An 18499-nucleotide genomic window follows, 5' to 3' on the forward strand; every position below is an offset into this window, starting at 1 on the left:
GTTTTATACTAGATTCCTAAAACACCATCAGTGTACCTCCAAGTAGTGTCTAATTGTACCTGCTCTCAAGTGCTGCAATTTTTATAATTTTATAGTATGGTTTATTCTTTCAGCTACGTTGACGTTAACGTTTTCTTGCGGTACCACTTACCGCGTATCAGTGTTTACGTTTCTATAGTTAAAAGCATTCCAGCAGCTATTTTAATGATAGGAAGTTCATAATATATTTGCTCTACTTTCAACTGCTTTCAACATTATTTTACCATTTTTTAGTTACCTATTTATAAAAGATCTTGTAAGAAACTTTATAATAATATGCATGCGTTAATTATTTTCTTGAAAAAAAAAATAAAGTTTATGATTGTTATTAGGAGTAGTATTTTATTCTACGGTAGTATGAAGAATTATTCTATAGTTTATGTAGAAACCAAATACAGTGGTATAAGACAAATTCATATTGAAAACCAAAGGAAATAAACAACGGTATGACATACCGCATGTCAAAGTCTACGTCAGTAGTTAAGGATTTTTATTAGGAGTTAGTGCCATTTTTCTGTTACTTTAGTTTTTAATAATTTTTTTGGATATTTATTCTGTAGCTGACATGATTTATATAATTTTTTATAAAAAAAAAATATGTATTTTATAAATTCATTGCGTCAGAATAACAAAGTTCTATCTGCAATTTTGTCTAAACTGAGATTTTTATTTAACTTGGTTCTATTTTATGTTCTTAACCTTAGTATGATACTATAGCACCGACATCTATTAAGAGGTGGCTGAAATATGTAAGTTACAAGGTTCTATCTGAGAGAATTTTAAATGTTGATAAGTTAACAAGGTTCTAACTGAAATAAAAAACATTCAACTAAGTACACAAAGTCCTATCTGCAAGAACTAAAAGTGTTTATAAGTTAACAATAAGACTTTATCAAATAACTTGAAGTGGTTTTATTATATAACAATTGTTAAACAAGTGTATATATGGAAGATAAACCTTTATTAAATACGTTTAAATCATTTCTCAAATTAAAACTCCGTTGTATTCACTATTGAAGTAACCTTTTACGGTTAATAAAAATATATTAATTTTTTTAAAATTTACATTGCTAACACATACAAGTGGCGATAATAATAAATTAACTACATAACATAGAAACTTTAAACAGTCATAACTAAAAATGGCACCTGAGGCAGATAGAACTTTGTTATTCCAATGCAACGAATTTTGAACTTTTATATAATGCACTGATTATTGCGCCATCTATTACGTAATTATTTAACTTTATTTCTGAGGCAAAGTTTTGTGCAGTTTTCTAAATAAAACACTGGTTTTAAAATAGTCGTATTTTTATAGATTATTTTATAATTTTTTTACATTTAACCATAAAAGGCAAACATTAGATGTGTTTGTAGTAAAAATTCAAAATCTGTCCCATAAAATTATAATCTAGATCTGCTTGCTTTATTCTTCTTCGCCAAATTGTAAAAGGATCACTAAGTACGTTGTAACAGCTCCTGCTATCTAGAAAAAAATTACTAATATAAATATTAAGATATTTGCTGAAATATTTCAGCAAAAGTGTTTACGGCAGCTCTAGAGTCAATACTTAAAGACACTTAATATCAAGCTATGGACACCTATCAATATAGATGGAGAACGATTAAAATCATCCGTGGTTTACAGATGGCGTTGTATAATTCTGAGAGAACTTTCAAGATACATTCACTTAAAACTCTGTCTGAGAGATCAGCATAATATAAACTTTGAGAAGACTAAAATTCAATAACACATCTCGTTATTATGATCAATAATACGATACACGAAATAGACACTTAGAAATATGAAACATGACATCAAAATAAGCAGAGATTATCAAACACATGAAATAAAGAAGCGAATAGGCCTGCCATGGGCAGCATTTGGCAAACTAAGCCATATTCTAAAAAGTGCAATTCCCATGTTTCCCAAGCGAAAGGTTTTAACCAATGTGTTTTACCCGTACACGTATATGAAGCAGAGACTTTAATACGGACAGACGCAAAAATCCTCAAATAAACTCAGAGTTACACAACGAGCTATGGAACGTGCAATACTGGACGTAAGCCTTCGAGACCACATAACAAACCAACAAATTAGGCAAAGGTTAGGAGTTTAAGACATTATAGAAATAATCATGATGCTTAACCCTCCGTTAGTCGCTAGGATAAACGGAGCATCAAGAGTCGCTACGGTGTCAGAGACCGACAATTAAAAAAAAATAGTTATTGCTATAAAATTCGTACAAATATTTTATATTGTGTATAGGAATGACTGAAAAATATTTTTGAAAATGTTTTATTGAAAAACAACAGATATAAAATGAAAAACCGCTTTCATTTTCACTTCCCTCATCGTCAAAATAATTTTCATCGTCGCTAGGAACCATTTCCCATAATTCCATTCCAACGTTTTTGTTCGGCTTCAAAGGACATCTATAAATAAGAGATAATAAGACCACAACTTACCGATAAAATGCAATAATAACATGCTATATCTTTACCTGAACTGCAAGTTATGCCAATAAAGTAATATTCACACCTTTAATCGCCACGGAGTCTTGAACCGAAAATAGCTATAAAACTCGCACAACTGTACCCAAGTAGGTAAGAATGTACACTAACACGAAATTAGTTGATAGGAAGAGGTACAGAAAGTGGCGATAGAAAAAAACAGTTATTTTGTAAATCCCGAATGAATAATTCTGTCGTCGGTGTGTGACACCGATAGCGACTAACGGAGGGTTAAGTGGAACTAGCTAAGGAGACAGCTAGAACATAAAATATACGGTGGACAAGACAGATCAGAGAACAGAGGCCCAGAAACTATTAGGGAAGTCGAGGAAGACACCAACTAGATGAACCGGCAAGAGTTAAAAAAGTAGTGTGAAACTGGTTACAAGCGGCCAATAGAGATAACACCGGAAAGAACTATCGGAAGTCTATATCCAGCATTAGACGCGATTAGCTGATTCATGATGATGATAGATACTATGTTTACGAGTAGGGGAGACTGGGTAACAGTGAGATATGGGTAACAGTGAGACACTTGAAATATTTTCCATCCTTTTCGCCACGTGGAGATATTATTATTTATGCATGCCTGCTGTATTTACTGGTTACTGATTACTAATATGTTCGGCGGCAGTGCAGTTTCAGTTTAGGATTTATCGTGATAAAGTGTGTTTGGTGGGCACTAAGTAAAATAATACAGGGATTTTGAGAATTTTTTATAAAAGCATGTTAATTATTAAGATTTTTCTAGTATTACTATGACATTGTGTGTAGATTAGTAAACATGATGCCACAGTTTAGCAATGCAAACTAAGTTTTATAATAACAAAAATAATATTTTTTAAATTTTATGGCGAATGGGTAACGGTGAGACGGGGTACATTGAGACATGTCTCACTGTTACGCAGATGTTATAAAAAATTACATTTTGTATTTTTTTTTTCTAAAATTTGTAGTAAAAGGCATTAAGATGATATTGCCAAGGCCAGTTTGTTAACGTCATACTAAACGGCAATTTTTTTTTTCATTAGAGACAAATTTAAATTTAATAAATGTACGTTATTTCCGATCCCTATTTTTTTAATAAATAAGTAGTTTGTAACTTGAATTTGTTTTTTATTTGTTTTATTTTTCACATAAATAAATATTTTGTAATTTAAATGTTTTTTTATGTTTTCTTTCCTATAAATATTATACTGTCTCACTGTTACCCATGCATGGGTAACACTGAGACAAATGACAACTTGACCTTATGTGTCGAATACAAACTAAACAAACCGAACTATTTTCAAACTTGACCTTTTCTTGTGTAATGAACACATGTGAGAATACAATCCTGAAGAAATTTTGTTTATACATGTCACAGTAGTGGACTTATGGTTAAATGAAAAAAAAGTGTCTCACCCAGTCTCCCCTACCTAAGTGTTGTCTCATTGTAAGAAACTTTGTAAAATGGGATGAAAAATAATATATTCTGATAAAATTCAGATTACAAGGGCAATCTAGTGAGTAAATGTGCAAAACATGAGCTATTATATAGCATAATAATTTTTACATAGAGAAAAGTCGCCAATTATGGAATACCATTTTGTTTTGGGGATATAAAATAACACCATTATAGAAATGAAAACAATTTAATGTTCTGACACATCAGTCATACATCTTTATGTAGTAATTAAAAGTCTTCTATTAAATCTCTTAATTAACAAAAAAAAAATCCAACAAAAAAACAAAATCCCAAATGAGTAACCAAATATGGAATAGGTAATCATATATGGAATATAGGCCTAAACCAACGTATCAATAACAACAATAGACATAAACATCTGAGATCAAATAAATTTAGTAGCTTAATTCACCTGCAGACATCACAGATCCATGTATGAAACTCTAGACCAGCACAATCATAATGAGCCCACTTACACTTAGTCCACTATTCCATAATTAGGCACCAACGACTGTCCATATTTGGATTTGTGCATTAGCTCAAACTAGTATCAACATTTTTTCAAGTCCTAATATTTTAATTACAGAAGGTCATAAAATATCAAAATAAAGGTACTGTTGATATACGCAATAGCATAACAAGTCTGTATTCATGCATAATAACCAATAATACTGGTTGAATATATTTACCTTTGAAATATTCTGCGAGACGATAAAACAAAACGCGCCTGTCAGACACGTATCGTTCGCGCATTTGACACAGAGGTGTGAATACGATAATAAAGAGAGCGACTGAAATAGAGGATGATCTTGTAGTGCTCTTCCAACTTATATTTTCGGAGAAATCAAGGAATTCCATATTAGGGCACTATTCCATATTTGGTTACTTTCCTCTATTATATTGTACAGCGAACTCAAACCATAAACAGTACTGTAATAGCGGATATTTTCTGCCTATTTATTGGGATCGCTCTATGAGATATGTATGTAAGAAATTCTAGATGCTAGTTAAATTCGTATTTCAACTGCCACATCTGCTATAATTGTTTAAATAAATTCATTTTTATTTTTCACACAAAGTCTATAAATTTTCTCTTGTTTAACATCCCTTAAAATGTAAACTTTATTAATTTAATGTATTGAGAATCTTATTTATAATTATAAGGCACCGTTTGCTGTTTAAAAGACAAAGATAAAAATGTCAAGCCTAAAGAAAAAATAATCAACAAACAAAAGTTACTATAAATAACGGTAAACAGTATAACCGCAAATATTTACCATGAAGAAAATAGTTAAACCGTAACAAAGCTAAAAAATAAAGCAACTAAAAGCAAGTCTCCCAAAGACAGGTGCTATTCCTCCACCATTACCAAGTACTAGTAATAGATTAATACCTATATCTGGTTTCAAGAAATCTTTGAAGCAGAAGAGTATACCAGAATTGGTAATAAAAATGACTTTGAAATAAAGCAAATTGTTGTCAGTCTTTGTATTTTGTTACTATAAATTACATAAATCTTACCGAAATTAGTAAATGCCTGTCCATTGCAACGATATTACATGAGGTAAATTTGATAGGACAACGATCCAACATTGAAAGTAATAATTGAAGCTAAAAATAACAACAAAAATCAGTTAGTTTACATATTAGAAAATCTTGTATTACAGTTTTAAACAAACCCTACATTAGCCCATTAGCTCAAATAACCCAACTAAATTTTCATGAGAACTTTGCATAAAAGAAAGACGAATTGTACTTTTTAATTTATTATATACCTTAAGAGCAAACAGTAGCGATCAACAGGTAGCAACAAACGCGTTCCAAGATTGCGGCCCTAATTTTGAATATTTTTTTCGAGATATTTGGCACACATATTCGTGATATAATAAAGAATGACGGTACAGATCCCAATTTCAGAAATATGTTAGTATGTGGAAATTACTTTATAACTAAATAAAATATTAAAAAAGGAGCCTGTACCGCCATTAAGAAAGACAAAAAAATACACTTTCTTCAAATAAACTTTTTTATCCCGTGCCTAGATTTTGTGTCACATTGGAACTACTAAAAATCGATTTTTTTATAACAAGGAATCTAACATTACTGACTTGGCAACATTTCGCGCCTATGTGTATAAAAATTATTGTTTTTGATCAGTTATGTGGGAGGGAGGGGATGTGACATGTGCTGAGGTATATGGGATCGGTTCCGCCATGTTACCTTTCTCATTGACACTATTGACAGGTCGTGTTTTTTGGTAAATTTGTGCATTTAAAGAATTTATTTTATAAATTATTTTGAACTTATTTTTGTTGTGTGTTTCGGTGATTTTATAGTGACAATAATATGCCGTCGTGTGCGTTCCCATTGTGTGATTATAACGGTCGAAATAAGAAAAAACCTCCACCAAAATCACTTTACATGGGTTAGTACGTAAGCGTAAACAGTGTACAGGGCGGTATTACTTCCATTTTAGTGATAATGCATGTAAAAAGAACAGGTAATTTTTTAAACTTGGTTTATATGGTTGTAGTTTTCCTAAAGATGTTAAAAGGAGAGAGGCCTGGATACAGTTCGTAAATAAAGAGAACTGGGAACTAAGAAAAGGTAGCAAATTATGTACAAGACATTTTGCAGAGAGGGATGTAGATAGGAATTCCTTAGCTCATCCTATTCGTTTGCGAGAAAATGCAATCCCTACAATTGGTGAATCTCAGGTAACAATGATTATAAATATTAATAAATTATATACCGAACGACAGAATAAGAGATCTCTGTAACATACAAGATATAGTACGGTGGGGAAGACAGAGACGGCGAGAGTGGAATCAGCATGTAACGAGAATGGACAGCGAGAGAAAAGCCCGTATAGCCAGGGATTCGAAGCCAACAGGCAAGCGACCAATAGGAAGGCCCTTTAAAAGGTGGCGAGATAGCTGACAGTCAACATCACAGCTACGAATACAAGCGCAAAATCGGTAAGGAACAGGCCAAAAGGCCTATTATAAGAAGAAGAAGAAGAAGAAGAAGAATTAATTATATAAATAGTTAATTAAAATAATATAAGTAATATTCTGAAATAGGTACACTTTGAACCTGAATATTACACAACCTACAATAATTTCAATAATCCCGCGTATGAAAAAAAGTTGATTAATAACAACCTGAAAATTTGTTAATAGCTTAAGGGTGTCTAGTCGGACAAACTTTGATATATGGGAACACTGGAACAGGGGAAATTTTAATTGTGGAACAGGTTAAAAATTTCAAATGGTCAGACCACGAAAACGTCACATGTATTTTGTCCGACAGGACTTCCAATTGATTTGTTACCCTTTCATTAAACTCCCGTGCAAAAATCAGACTGCTATTTATCACCTGTCATAATTCCTGTCATATGACATCTTCTACGAGTTAAACTCATTATAATTCCCGTTTGGTGATAAATAGCAGCCTGATTTTTGCATGAGAGTTTAATGAAAGGGTAACAAATCAATTGGAAGTTCTGTCGGACAAAATAGATGTGAAGTTTTCGTGGTCTGACCGTTCCAAATTTTTAACCTGTTCCAAAATTAAAACTTCCAGTGTTCCTATATATCAAAGTTTGTCCGACTAGACACCCTTAAGCTATTAACAAATTTTCAGCTTGCTGTTAATCAACTTTTTTTCATACGTGGGATCCAGACATATGTCACTTGCTTTCATTGGCAAATAAGTTTGTATAGGTAATAGGTGTGTACGGGCAGATTTCAACTAGGTTCTTGATATAATTTTTATAATTTTGTATATTATGTACTCAGTTAATTATAAAATACTAATTAATTAAATTAAGTGATCTCCTATCAAGGTTCAAATTTTTATAATATTTTGTAGGAATAACTCATTTATGAATTCTTTATTAAGCACTTATACCATCTAAACTTACCTTTAGCCTTTTAGGATGGTGTGGAATACGAAATAATTACTTGCATTCTATAAACCTTATTGAGAAGTGGCTAAATAGAATTATTTTTGAGATAAATTTAAGATATTCCAGCGAGCTGTTATATAACGAAAGTCAATTTTAAACTGTACGTCAATTGGTCTGTAACAAAGCTCTTATACTCTATATAATATTCGCGGTGTGCAAGTACTTGGAAGGGAATTGAGAAACTATCGTGCGCGAATAGCGGAGAAATATTGCAACTTTTTTAAATAATTCATATTGTCAATTGAAATTGTCAAATTGACGTACATTTCATATCTACTGTCATTGAAGAGGAAAAATTATATGTTGCTCCATAATATTGATATGATATGCAATTATTATATAAAGGTAAATTTAATTAATTGTATTTTGCTTGCAGTACTGCATTTTAATAACTAATTTTATTTACTACATACAATTGTTTACGTTTTAATAACATAACCTGAATCTAATTTTTTCTTCTTATTATTTTTTTGGACTATGGTCTTGACAATTATCCAGTAATCAGGACTAATATAATTGGCCAATATAATTAAAAGTGCGAATAAAGTTGCAGAGCGTAGAAATAGGTGTCGCTTTGCCGAACTTGTACGGTCCCAATAAGACTTTAGCAATAATGTCCATCAAACCAGGTACACAAGGACTATTGCAATTTTACCTAAATGTAATAAATCCATACTCCAGAGATATGTTGGTTACATAGGGTCCAGAATATAAATATCTAATTGTCTACAGGAGAATTTAAAACAAATTAAAAATTATAAAAAACATAGACATAAATATGAAATTAAACAATGGATTGGAAACAAAATAACACAATTATATGAAGAACCTATTAATGGACAACCGCAGTAAATAATAAATATCTAAAATATTACCAACTACAACATTTCTTCAATTTATTGTAATTAATGTCTAAGACATATTTATGTCACATGCTGTATTAAAATTAATGTATTTGTATAAGTGCGCATACAGTCAGAAAAATAAAAGAATAGGGCTTTTCATCGATTGTCATTTGTTTCGAGCTTCTGTCATGTGTCACATAATATTAATATATCTACGTCATACGTCTTTGGTTTGTATCATTGTAAATACCAATAACATATGACGTAGATACATTAATATTATGTGACACATGACAGAAGCTCGTAACAAATGACTGTGAATGAAAAGCCCTATATCCATGAACGATCATATCAATCACTTATTTTGTATTTGCTATTTTTTTCTATAACAAACGTTTGTTATTTATAGAAAAAGACAGCAAATACAAAATAAGTGATTGATGTAATCGTTCATGGGTATTCTTTAATTTTTCCGACTGTATGTTACTGTTTATTTATATTTTTTTATATTTATAATATTATACAGTGAGGATGTTTGAGTTTGCATAAATTCATTATCTCGAGAATGGGCAAATTTGAAGAGAAATCCTCAGAGAGGTCGATTTTTATTTTTAAATTAGGACTTTTTGGCTTATATATAATACTAGTGACGTCATCCATCTGGACGTGATGACAGCTCATTTGAAAGGGTATTTAATTCTCTATTGCTAACAATAACGTAATTAATTATTCATACAAGGTAGCAAACACAATGTTTTTGAATTAAATTAATTGAGACAAAAAGAAGAATCTACCTATGTAATTTATTTAATTCAAAATACATTTTACTGTTGTCCGAAAACAGGAAAAAATGTTTATTTAATACATAAATAATGTTTTTCGCTTAATTTGTCTGCCTCTTAGCAGTTTGAGCATTTAATTTAAGAGAAAAGCAATTTTTATTTTCGAAATTAACATTTTTTTCTGTTTTCTGACAGCAGTAAATGTATTTTGCATTAAATAAAGTACATACATTCTTCTTTTTGTCTCAATTAATTTAATTCAAATAATTCTTTTAGCCCCCTGTATAAATAATTAGGTTATTGTTTATATTATTGAATAGAGAATTAAATAACCTTTCAAATGAGCTGTCACACAACCCCTACTCCCATTTAAAAAAAATCATCGATTCCGTCATCCACGATGGATGACGTCACTAGTATATATATGCCAAAAAGTCCTAATTTAAAAATAAAAATCGACCTGTCAGGATTTTTCTTCAAATTTGCCCATTCTCGAGATAATGAATTTACCTGACTAAAGCCGTATTGTATACCTGACAATATTTAACTAAATGAACATCTGATACCCTTCTCTGAATATGTCAAATGCTAAGGAGTTTGGATTGATCAAAACTTATATTTCACATATTCTTTATTTTAGTTTAATAAATTTTACTATTATGTTATTATTATTATTATTATTATTAAAAGTGTACTTGAAAAGAACTAAAAATTAAACTAATTTTATTTCAAATAACTGTTATTAATCTAACTCGATGCGTATTCCCAAATAAAATCGTAAATACATCTTGAATTAATTTGAATCCGGACCTGCTCGTCGCCATATTGTTTGCCTCACCAAGTGGTCCCATTTAGTAAGTACAGGCAGGATTGCTCGGGTCCTATCCACTCCCTCCCACATTACTGTTTTTGATAGTATAAACGTCACTGTCAGTGTCGAATTACCGACGCACTGTTGCCTCACTTTTGAAAGTTCGCAGAACTTTCGCAATCTTGCACCGCGTTTGTTGCTACCTGCTCATCGCTACTGTGTGCACACATACAATTGACTCATGAGAGATACATTAAAAACGATGTCAGCAATACTACTAATTGAATAAATGAATTGAACTGAACTGAAATGAACTGAACTGAACTGAATTCTCTCTTTATACTTTCTTCGCTTTAATAAGAGTTGCACTCTTTATACAAATTCGTAAGAACCGTAAATATCTATTTTATTATTATAACATTTATTGTGTTTATCTATTATCTAGTTTCACGTTTGGTATTGAATTAAATGAGATGAGAGTAAAACTCCTAGAGGAATAGAGTCAACAACTATTATTCCTCCTCAACCGTAATAACTGGGTGAAAAAACCTACGCCATGAACAAAATTTTAATGTGTTTGTAACGATTAAATGGCCTTTTTTTATATTTTTGAAATTTTTTCCCTGTTCCAGAGTTGCACAAGTAACAACAACTTAAGGATTTTACATATTGTAGTACAATAATTGTAATTATAATGTTCAACATGATGCTCACGCATACAACTCTAAGTAGTCTTACTTCTTTTTATATACAATGACCATTAGCTCCGATGATGACAATTTTATCCAAAACGCTTAGCTAAGGAAATAAAATACTTGTACATACATTAATATACAATTTTTTTCACTTCCTTTATAAAATACGCTTTCAAAAAACGAATAAACAAACTTTGTATGTTTTGTACAATTTGAAATTACCTTTTCATTAGATTGTATCTCAGTGTTATGACTTAACAGCTTGCATACCCTCAGTGACATCTTTTGAACCTACAAGAAAATCTGTTACAATGCATTTAATATTGTTCAGTTTTCATTTCTTGTATGACATATTTGTACGCTTATTTAAACAAGAAAGTTTTTAAACACTATTGATGGTATAATTTTTTCTGCATTTCTGTGTATATTGTCATCATAAATTTTTTTACATATAGATTAGATGTGAAGCAATTTTCACACCGTATTAGGACAACTGCCCAATAAAAACTAAGACGAATAAGAGACAAATGCTTTAATGAAGCAGGAAACTAAAAAAAATAAGAAAAGAAGTAAAGGGCTGTCGAATACAGCCAAAGAGTTGGGGAACTGGGAAATATACATAAATATTCTTGCAGTATATACCAAAAGAATAATAAGAGCAAAAAGGGAATCTTGTATGTGGATCTACAAGGGTATTTTAGATATATTTACCAGCACTAAAATCATGATGAAAGGATAAGTTTTATAGGAGAGACTTCCTAACTTTAAGCAAAAATGTTATATACAGGACATAAGCAACTGGCAACTAGATAAAAATAAGAAGTGGTAAAGTAGAGACTTAAATACAATAAGAGACCACGTCTAAAAAAGCTAAAGATAAACCACCAAACGGTCGAATAAGTACAGAGAGGCTAAGAAAAACACAAACCATCTAGATATTAAGAGTACTTACTCCACTTGATTATGGAAGAGGCAATAGGTTCTTAAGGAAGCTAAACAAAGTAAAAAGTATTACATACTTTCATAACTTTATATTTAGTTTATATTTTCTTAGTGTATTCAAGAAAATACGTACCTCCTGCTCTACAGAGTTACACGGTTCAATTAAAAGAAGCAATCGCCATACGTGTCCAATTATCCATAACACTTGCAACATCATTAAAAGATAGTCTCGGTTTAATATCGCAATATATAAATCATAAGGATGTCTTAACAAATAAAAGCATACTCCAAATAACAATATCTGAAAAAAATTAAGTTATTGTGGTGTTCTACAATAAACTGTTCCAATAAATTAACACACCAGTCGGTAATAGTATATTACTTTATGAGGCGGAGAAGCATGACTTTTCTTGACGCGCCCGATATTACGCGCCGAACGAAGTGAGGCGCGTAATAGAGGTCAAGTCAAGAAAAGTCGCTTCTTTGTCGAATAAAGTATACTATTTTTTCTTCAAACGTAGCAATTTTCAACCATAAATAGTACAATTCATACGCTATTTTTACTCGAAATTAACTGTGACAACTATCAAAGTCGTCTAGATGTTAGAAATTAAAATAATTAAGTCGTCGGTGGGATTTGCGTCACCCTGGTTACAGTTGTTTGACAGTTGTTTGCAATTATTAACGACAGCTTATTGTTGTTGCAACCGCAAGCGCAAATTTAGTGCGAAAATGGAAAACCTAAACGAAATTGAGTCCGCGACTAATGATGCACTAGCACGTTTGGTGCCCTCCAAGTCCGGAATAAAGTATCGGTTAGCGTACAAGCACTTCCAAGAGTGGTGCGATACAAGAGGAGTACGGCAAGTTACCGAAGACGTTTTACTGGCATATTTTAATTTAATGGAAAATGAAAATAAATGGAAATCTTCTACAATGTGGTCACGATACTCTATGATAAAATCCGAGTTAGTTATTAGAAAAAATGTGGATATAAGCAAATTTTTAAAGTTACGTGCCTTTCTGAAAAAGACAAGCGAAGGATATACTGCAACGAAGTCTAAAGTTTTCACTAAAGACGAGTTTGATAAATTTTTGTTTGAAGCGCCAGATAAGTTGTATTTAGGATTAAAGGTAAAAAAAATTATATTGCAAAGCATGTAGTATACTCTACTAAATTATAAAAATATTTCAGATTGTTTTGTTAATTGGGGTTACCGGCGCCTGTCGATGTATTATAATATACATTAACTAATTGTACTTTTAATATTACTATAAATAAAAATGATGTTTAATTGTTGTTAATGACATTTGTATTGTTGCTTTGTGACATGTTTCATATTGTTGCCATGACAACATTTTTCCCTCCGCCGTAAAGAAATGGGAAAAAACTGCTGCCGGCGGAGACATCAAACTTTGACAGGATCAAGTTAGATAAGTAATGTCATCATAATTTGACGTTTGAAGAAAAACGTTATTTTTTTTAATTGAAGACATCTGTATAAACTGTGTTTTGGATGGAATTGAATCAACTCAGTTGATACAAAACTGTGTTTTTCTACTCTTTATCATCGTTTTCTACTCTTTGTCATTATTATATTATAATGTAGGTTTCGTACATTTTGCGTAAACTGCATATAGCTATAAAAATGTGGGTATATAAAAATTAATTGCTTATTATTTTCACCATTAAAAGTCCGGTGCCAGCCACCGGAGGAAGAAGACGTGTCAGCGCAGCGGAGTAGCAGCCGAGAGCAGCCGAATGGAGAAGGGAGTCTCGATAAGCTGGAATTTTCATTCCGGCCACGAATGTAAGCGTGGTAGCGAGTCGAGCACTTCTAACTCCCTAGGCAAGAAGAAGAGGCAAAGACCAATCTTTTGGATGTGGTGAATTTAGGGAATCTGATTTTTATTGTATTCTCTGAGACGCTACAACTAGAGATTGGTTAGTGGAATAAGCAAAACTGGCTCGACCTGAGCCCGTTACGGGATTTCTACTGTGCCTCCGTAAGGGTATCGACACTGTAAGGTGTAGTTTTTTAGAAACCTACATCGGGCAGCCCCGGCCCCTTGGGTCAGTAGAACGAGAATCAGCAAGAGGAACCCTAATCCAGTTCTGTCTGGGTTAGTGAACAGCCGCGATAGCTCCAAGGAAGCCGACCCTGAAACCGTGCTGGCATCGGGCCAGACGGCTGCAAAAAAGGCTCGTCAAAAATAGGACTGTTCGCCCCCAGATGACTGATGGAGCTAGGTCTCGATCATCTCCCCTTTCTATAGCCACTCCCCCAACTTATGAAGATTCACGAAAAGTGAATCGTTACCTGTTTCAGGAGCTGAATAACGAGGAAACCGACGGTTATTCAACTGTGGATGAGCAGCGGCCAGAAGATAAGGATTAAAGAGCGAGTGACGGGGAATTAAAAATCCCTAGGCGAGGAAAGAAGAACGAAAAGTCGAGAAAGAAATCGGAGGAAAAGAGGGAAGACAAAGGCAAACCGAAAGTAGAGGCCATGGACGACGAGGCAGATGAAGCAGCCAGAGGTACAACCAAAAGGGCTAGGACAGCTGGGACCGAAAACGAGAGTGACGACGAACTCGCGAAAGCGAAGGAAGAAATAGAAGCCCTAAAAGAGCTGATGGGAAGGCACTACGGAGTGACCATAAGCAGAGAGGCTGATTACGAAGAACAGTTGAAGGCAAACGAAGAATTGATAGCCCAACAGATGGCCGAAATAGCGGAACTGAATAAATAAATAGCCGAGCAAGATGCGGTGGTAAAGTCCCACAAGCAGGTGGTGGACAAAATTGACGATCGATTCAACAAGCTGATGGAAGCAACGAGCACCCAGAAGCCAGTGGACAAAAAGAGCCAACAACTTATGAAGGCCCCATCGAAACTGCCGAAGCCAGAAAAGAAGACAACAAACGTAAAATCACCGCCGACCGCAGAACACCAGAAAACAAAGACAAATGAAAAGACAAAGAAGAAAAAAGAAGACTTCCCATCACTCCAACATCCAATCTCAAAATATGAGGCGACGTCATGAGAACGAAAAGCAGAGGACGCTATGAGGGCTGCTTCACCCCCAATGATGGAACTCATCCTGCCACGAGGACCAGTAGATCCAATCCACCAAGCGACTAACACAAATGGAGATACGCTTGCCTTGCGTCATTCCAGTGGTTCGGAGACAGAGAACGTTGAAACGAAACAGAGTGAAGAAACCACCGTGTTTCCAGAACAACAGGCAAAACCATACCGAAAACTGCCTTTAATCAAATTACAGAGCGTCAGCGAGACAGTGGCTATCCTCACTATAGCACAAGAACAAAAAGTGTACACGGTCAACAGGATTTCCAGGAGTGGTAGGGAAACCCTCATCTAGGCGAAAAGCGCGGACGACTACAGAAAAATGGTGAGGTTCGTGGAACAGTAAGCAAAGACATACAAAGACAAGAGGCTACAATGGATAGCCTTCCCATTAGACGAGGATATAACACCCAGAGTGGTTTTAAGAGGATTGCCCACAAACACCACAGAGAAAAGGCAATCCTACCTAGTCAGAATGGTAACCAACATAGTGACTAAGGTAGTCCAAGAAGTCCTCCTAGGCACCAGGCAGACACAGAACTTAATGCAGGTAGACAGGGGATACTTGAGGATAGGCTCCTGGAATCCGGGTGGCATATCAACAAATCAAAACATGATGGACGAACTCGCCAACAGATACGAGATGGATATCGTAGCAATACAGGAAACTAAGCTTACCAACAACTTCAACTTAAAGTTTCCTGGGTACGATGTATATACGAACGACCTCACAAGAAGATCAGGAGGAACGGCCATCCTAGTTAAGAAGGGAATTAAACACACAAGATTCACGACTCCACCACTGGTAAACATGGAAGCAACTACAATAGAAGTAAAAATGAGGCAAGGCGCAGTCAGAATAACATCAGCCTATGTAAGACCTCAAGACCCATTAATGGACGATGACCTAGATTGCGTTCCTAAACATCCGAATTGCTGAAACATCGATAATAATAGGAGACCTAAATGCGAGATCCCCAAACTGGAACGATCGAGCTACGAACAGAAACGGACGACTACTAAATAATTACATAGAAAATAACGAAAATACAGTGGCAATGGGCCCAGAAGAACCAACACATTTTCCAGGAAATGGACTTCCCACCCATATAGACATCGTTGTTGCTAAAAGCAGAACTAATCACCCTAAACGAAGGAACAACACACCACAACCCCGTCCTACTAGAACTAGGAACATGGGAAGAAACAAACCCGCCGAAAAAAGTAAAAAAGAGAATAAAGTGGACAAATTATAAAAGGTTAGTGACTGAAAGAATAAATATAGTGCCAGTTATAAATAACCCACAACAAATAGAATAAAAAGTCCTAGAGCTAGAAAACATCATACAAGAAGCAATTAGAAACAGCACAACAGAAGAAGAAGTCGAGATCCACACTGGAAGGTTCAAAGACATAGCACAAGGAGTACAAGACTTGATAAGGGAAAAAACAGAGCGAAGCAAATAGCCAGAAGAACAAGAAACCGAGTAGATAAAACCTGGGCAAACACATTAAACAGAGAGGTCAAAACGGCTCTTCGACTTTACCGCAGTGAAAAATGGGACTACTATGTACAAGAGATGGAAGAACTAGACTCAAACATGAAAAATGTTTGGAAGCTCCAGAAAATGATAAGAAGCGATAGAAAACCCATCCCCCATTACACTTAGAAAACAACATGGTATACACCATAGAAGAAAAAGTAGAGGTGATGAGGTCCACACTCGAAAGAGAATGCAGGTTAAACTGCCATCCAGATGAGGACGTAGACTTCATGGAAGAAGTCGAAGAGCAATAAGAAAGACCAAAGGATCAAGAAGACATCATCCACCCAACATCACCGGAAGAAATAAATTAACATATAAAAACAGTTCACCGAGAAAAGCGCCTGGTCCAGACGAAATAACAAATAGAGCCCTAAAGTACTTGCCTATAAGAGCCATAGTGTATTTTACAGACATAGTGAATGCGATACTAAGATATAAAATATTCCCAAACAGATGGAAAGAGGCTCATTATCATTCCAAAACCTGGCAGGAACCACACATTCCCGCAGAACTACAGGCCAATCAGCTTACTCCCAGCGATCAGCAAGACAGTGAAAAGAATTATTCTCAGCAGACTGCAAGCGGAAACAAACAGACTAGAGATAATCCCAGATGCTCAACTCGGATTCAGAGAAGAGCACTCTAGCGAGCTAAAAGTACTCAGACTAAATGAGTACATAGCAACTGGATTCAACGACAAGCAGTACACTGGAGCAGCATTCCTGGACGTAAGCAAAGTTTTAAACAGAGTATGGCATAAGGGGCTCATATATAAGATGCGAGGTTATGGGTACAGTGGGGCGATGACGAAGCTGATCATTTCGTACTTGGGCGACAGGAGCTTCAGGGTTCGGATACGAACCTAAGTCCTGTTCGAGCTCGGAAACCCGGAGGCTGGAGTGCTACAGGGAACAGTCCTGTCATCTCTGCTGTACACAATATACACCGCAGACGTACCTGGAACACCAGGTACCCTAATGAGTCTTTAAGCTGATGACACTGCGATAGCGGCCAAACATAGAAACGTAGATATAGCAGTGACCAACATTCAAACAGCGTTAGAAGACATCGAGGAATGGAGTATAAAGTATAAGAAAGCCATCAAATCCGAAAAGACGCAAGCGGTACTATACAAGAAAGGAAGACAACGGCCAGAAGAACAGTTGCAGAGTAACCCCATAGAGTGGAAAAATGAAGCCAAATACCAGTGAGTCATCATGCATAAAGGATTAACCTTCCAAAATCACGTAGAAGACACAGTCCAGAAGGCCAATATGGCGAGAGCAACATTAAGAGGACTCACAGGCAGAAAAAGTAAATTAGGACTAAAAACGAGGTTAAGATTAATACACAGCATAATATTACCGGTATCAACATACGCATCTCTCGCATGGGGACAAGTATGCAAAACTCGCAAAAAGAAGATTTAAGCGGTTCACAACAGCAGCCTAAGAGAAGCAGCCAAAGTCCCAAGATACGTAGCAGAAAGATTCCTGTTCAGAGAGCTACAACAGGTGAGAGTCACCGAAATGATGACAGACAAGGCAAGGGTCAAATTCGCGGATCTGGAACAGCACCGAAGCCCCATAATGCGAGAGATGCTAGGGTATGACGCTTTCCACCGATGTAAGCACAAACGTCCTAAACAGCAAATAGTGGAGTAAAGTAAAGGAAATAAAGTGAGACATAAAGAATAAAGTGATAAAGAAGTAAGAATAAAAAAAGATTAAAAAAAAATAGTAGATAGTTTGTAGCTCGAAACACCAAGTGCCGAAGAAACACGTAACCCAAGCGTAGGTACAACACCACGATCAGG

The 18499-nt window shown here is 34.6% G+C and overlaps 1 protein-coding gene across 1 annotated transcript in view; it reads right to left on the minus strand.

Moving 5' to 3' along the window:
* Positions 1 to 1338: 1338 nt before the first annotated feature.
* The window catches only part of LOC114335131 (gustatory receptor for sugar taste 43a-like), a 92099-nt gene continuing 74938 nt past the window's right edge, over positions 1339 to 18499 (minus strand). Inside the window, exons 6-9 of the mRNA XM_050655942.1 lie at positions 12179 to 12346; positions 11326 to 11394; positions 5522 to 5611; positions 1339 to 1525 (exon numbers count right to left, since the gene is read on the minus strand). Coding sequence (XP_050511899.1) covers positions 1466 to 1525; positions 5522 to 5611; positions 11326 to 11394; positions 12179 to 12346 — 387 coding nt within the window. The 3' untranslated portion in view covers positions 1339 to 1465. The remainder of the gene's footprint in view (positions 1526 to 5521; positions 5612 to 11325; positions 11395 to 12178; positions 12347 to 18499) is intronic.

This window comes from Diabrotica virgifera, chromosome 7 (assembly GCF_917563875.1).
Source record: "Diabrotica virgifera virgifera chromosome 7, PGI_DIABVI_V3a".
In the NCBI taxonomy this organism is placed as follows: Eukaryota; Metazoa; Arthropoda; class Insecta; order Coleoptera; family Chrysomelidae; genus Diabrotica; species Diabrotica virgifera.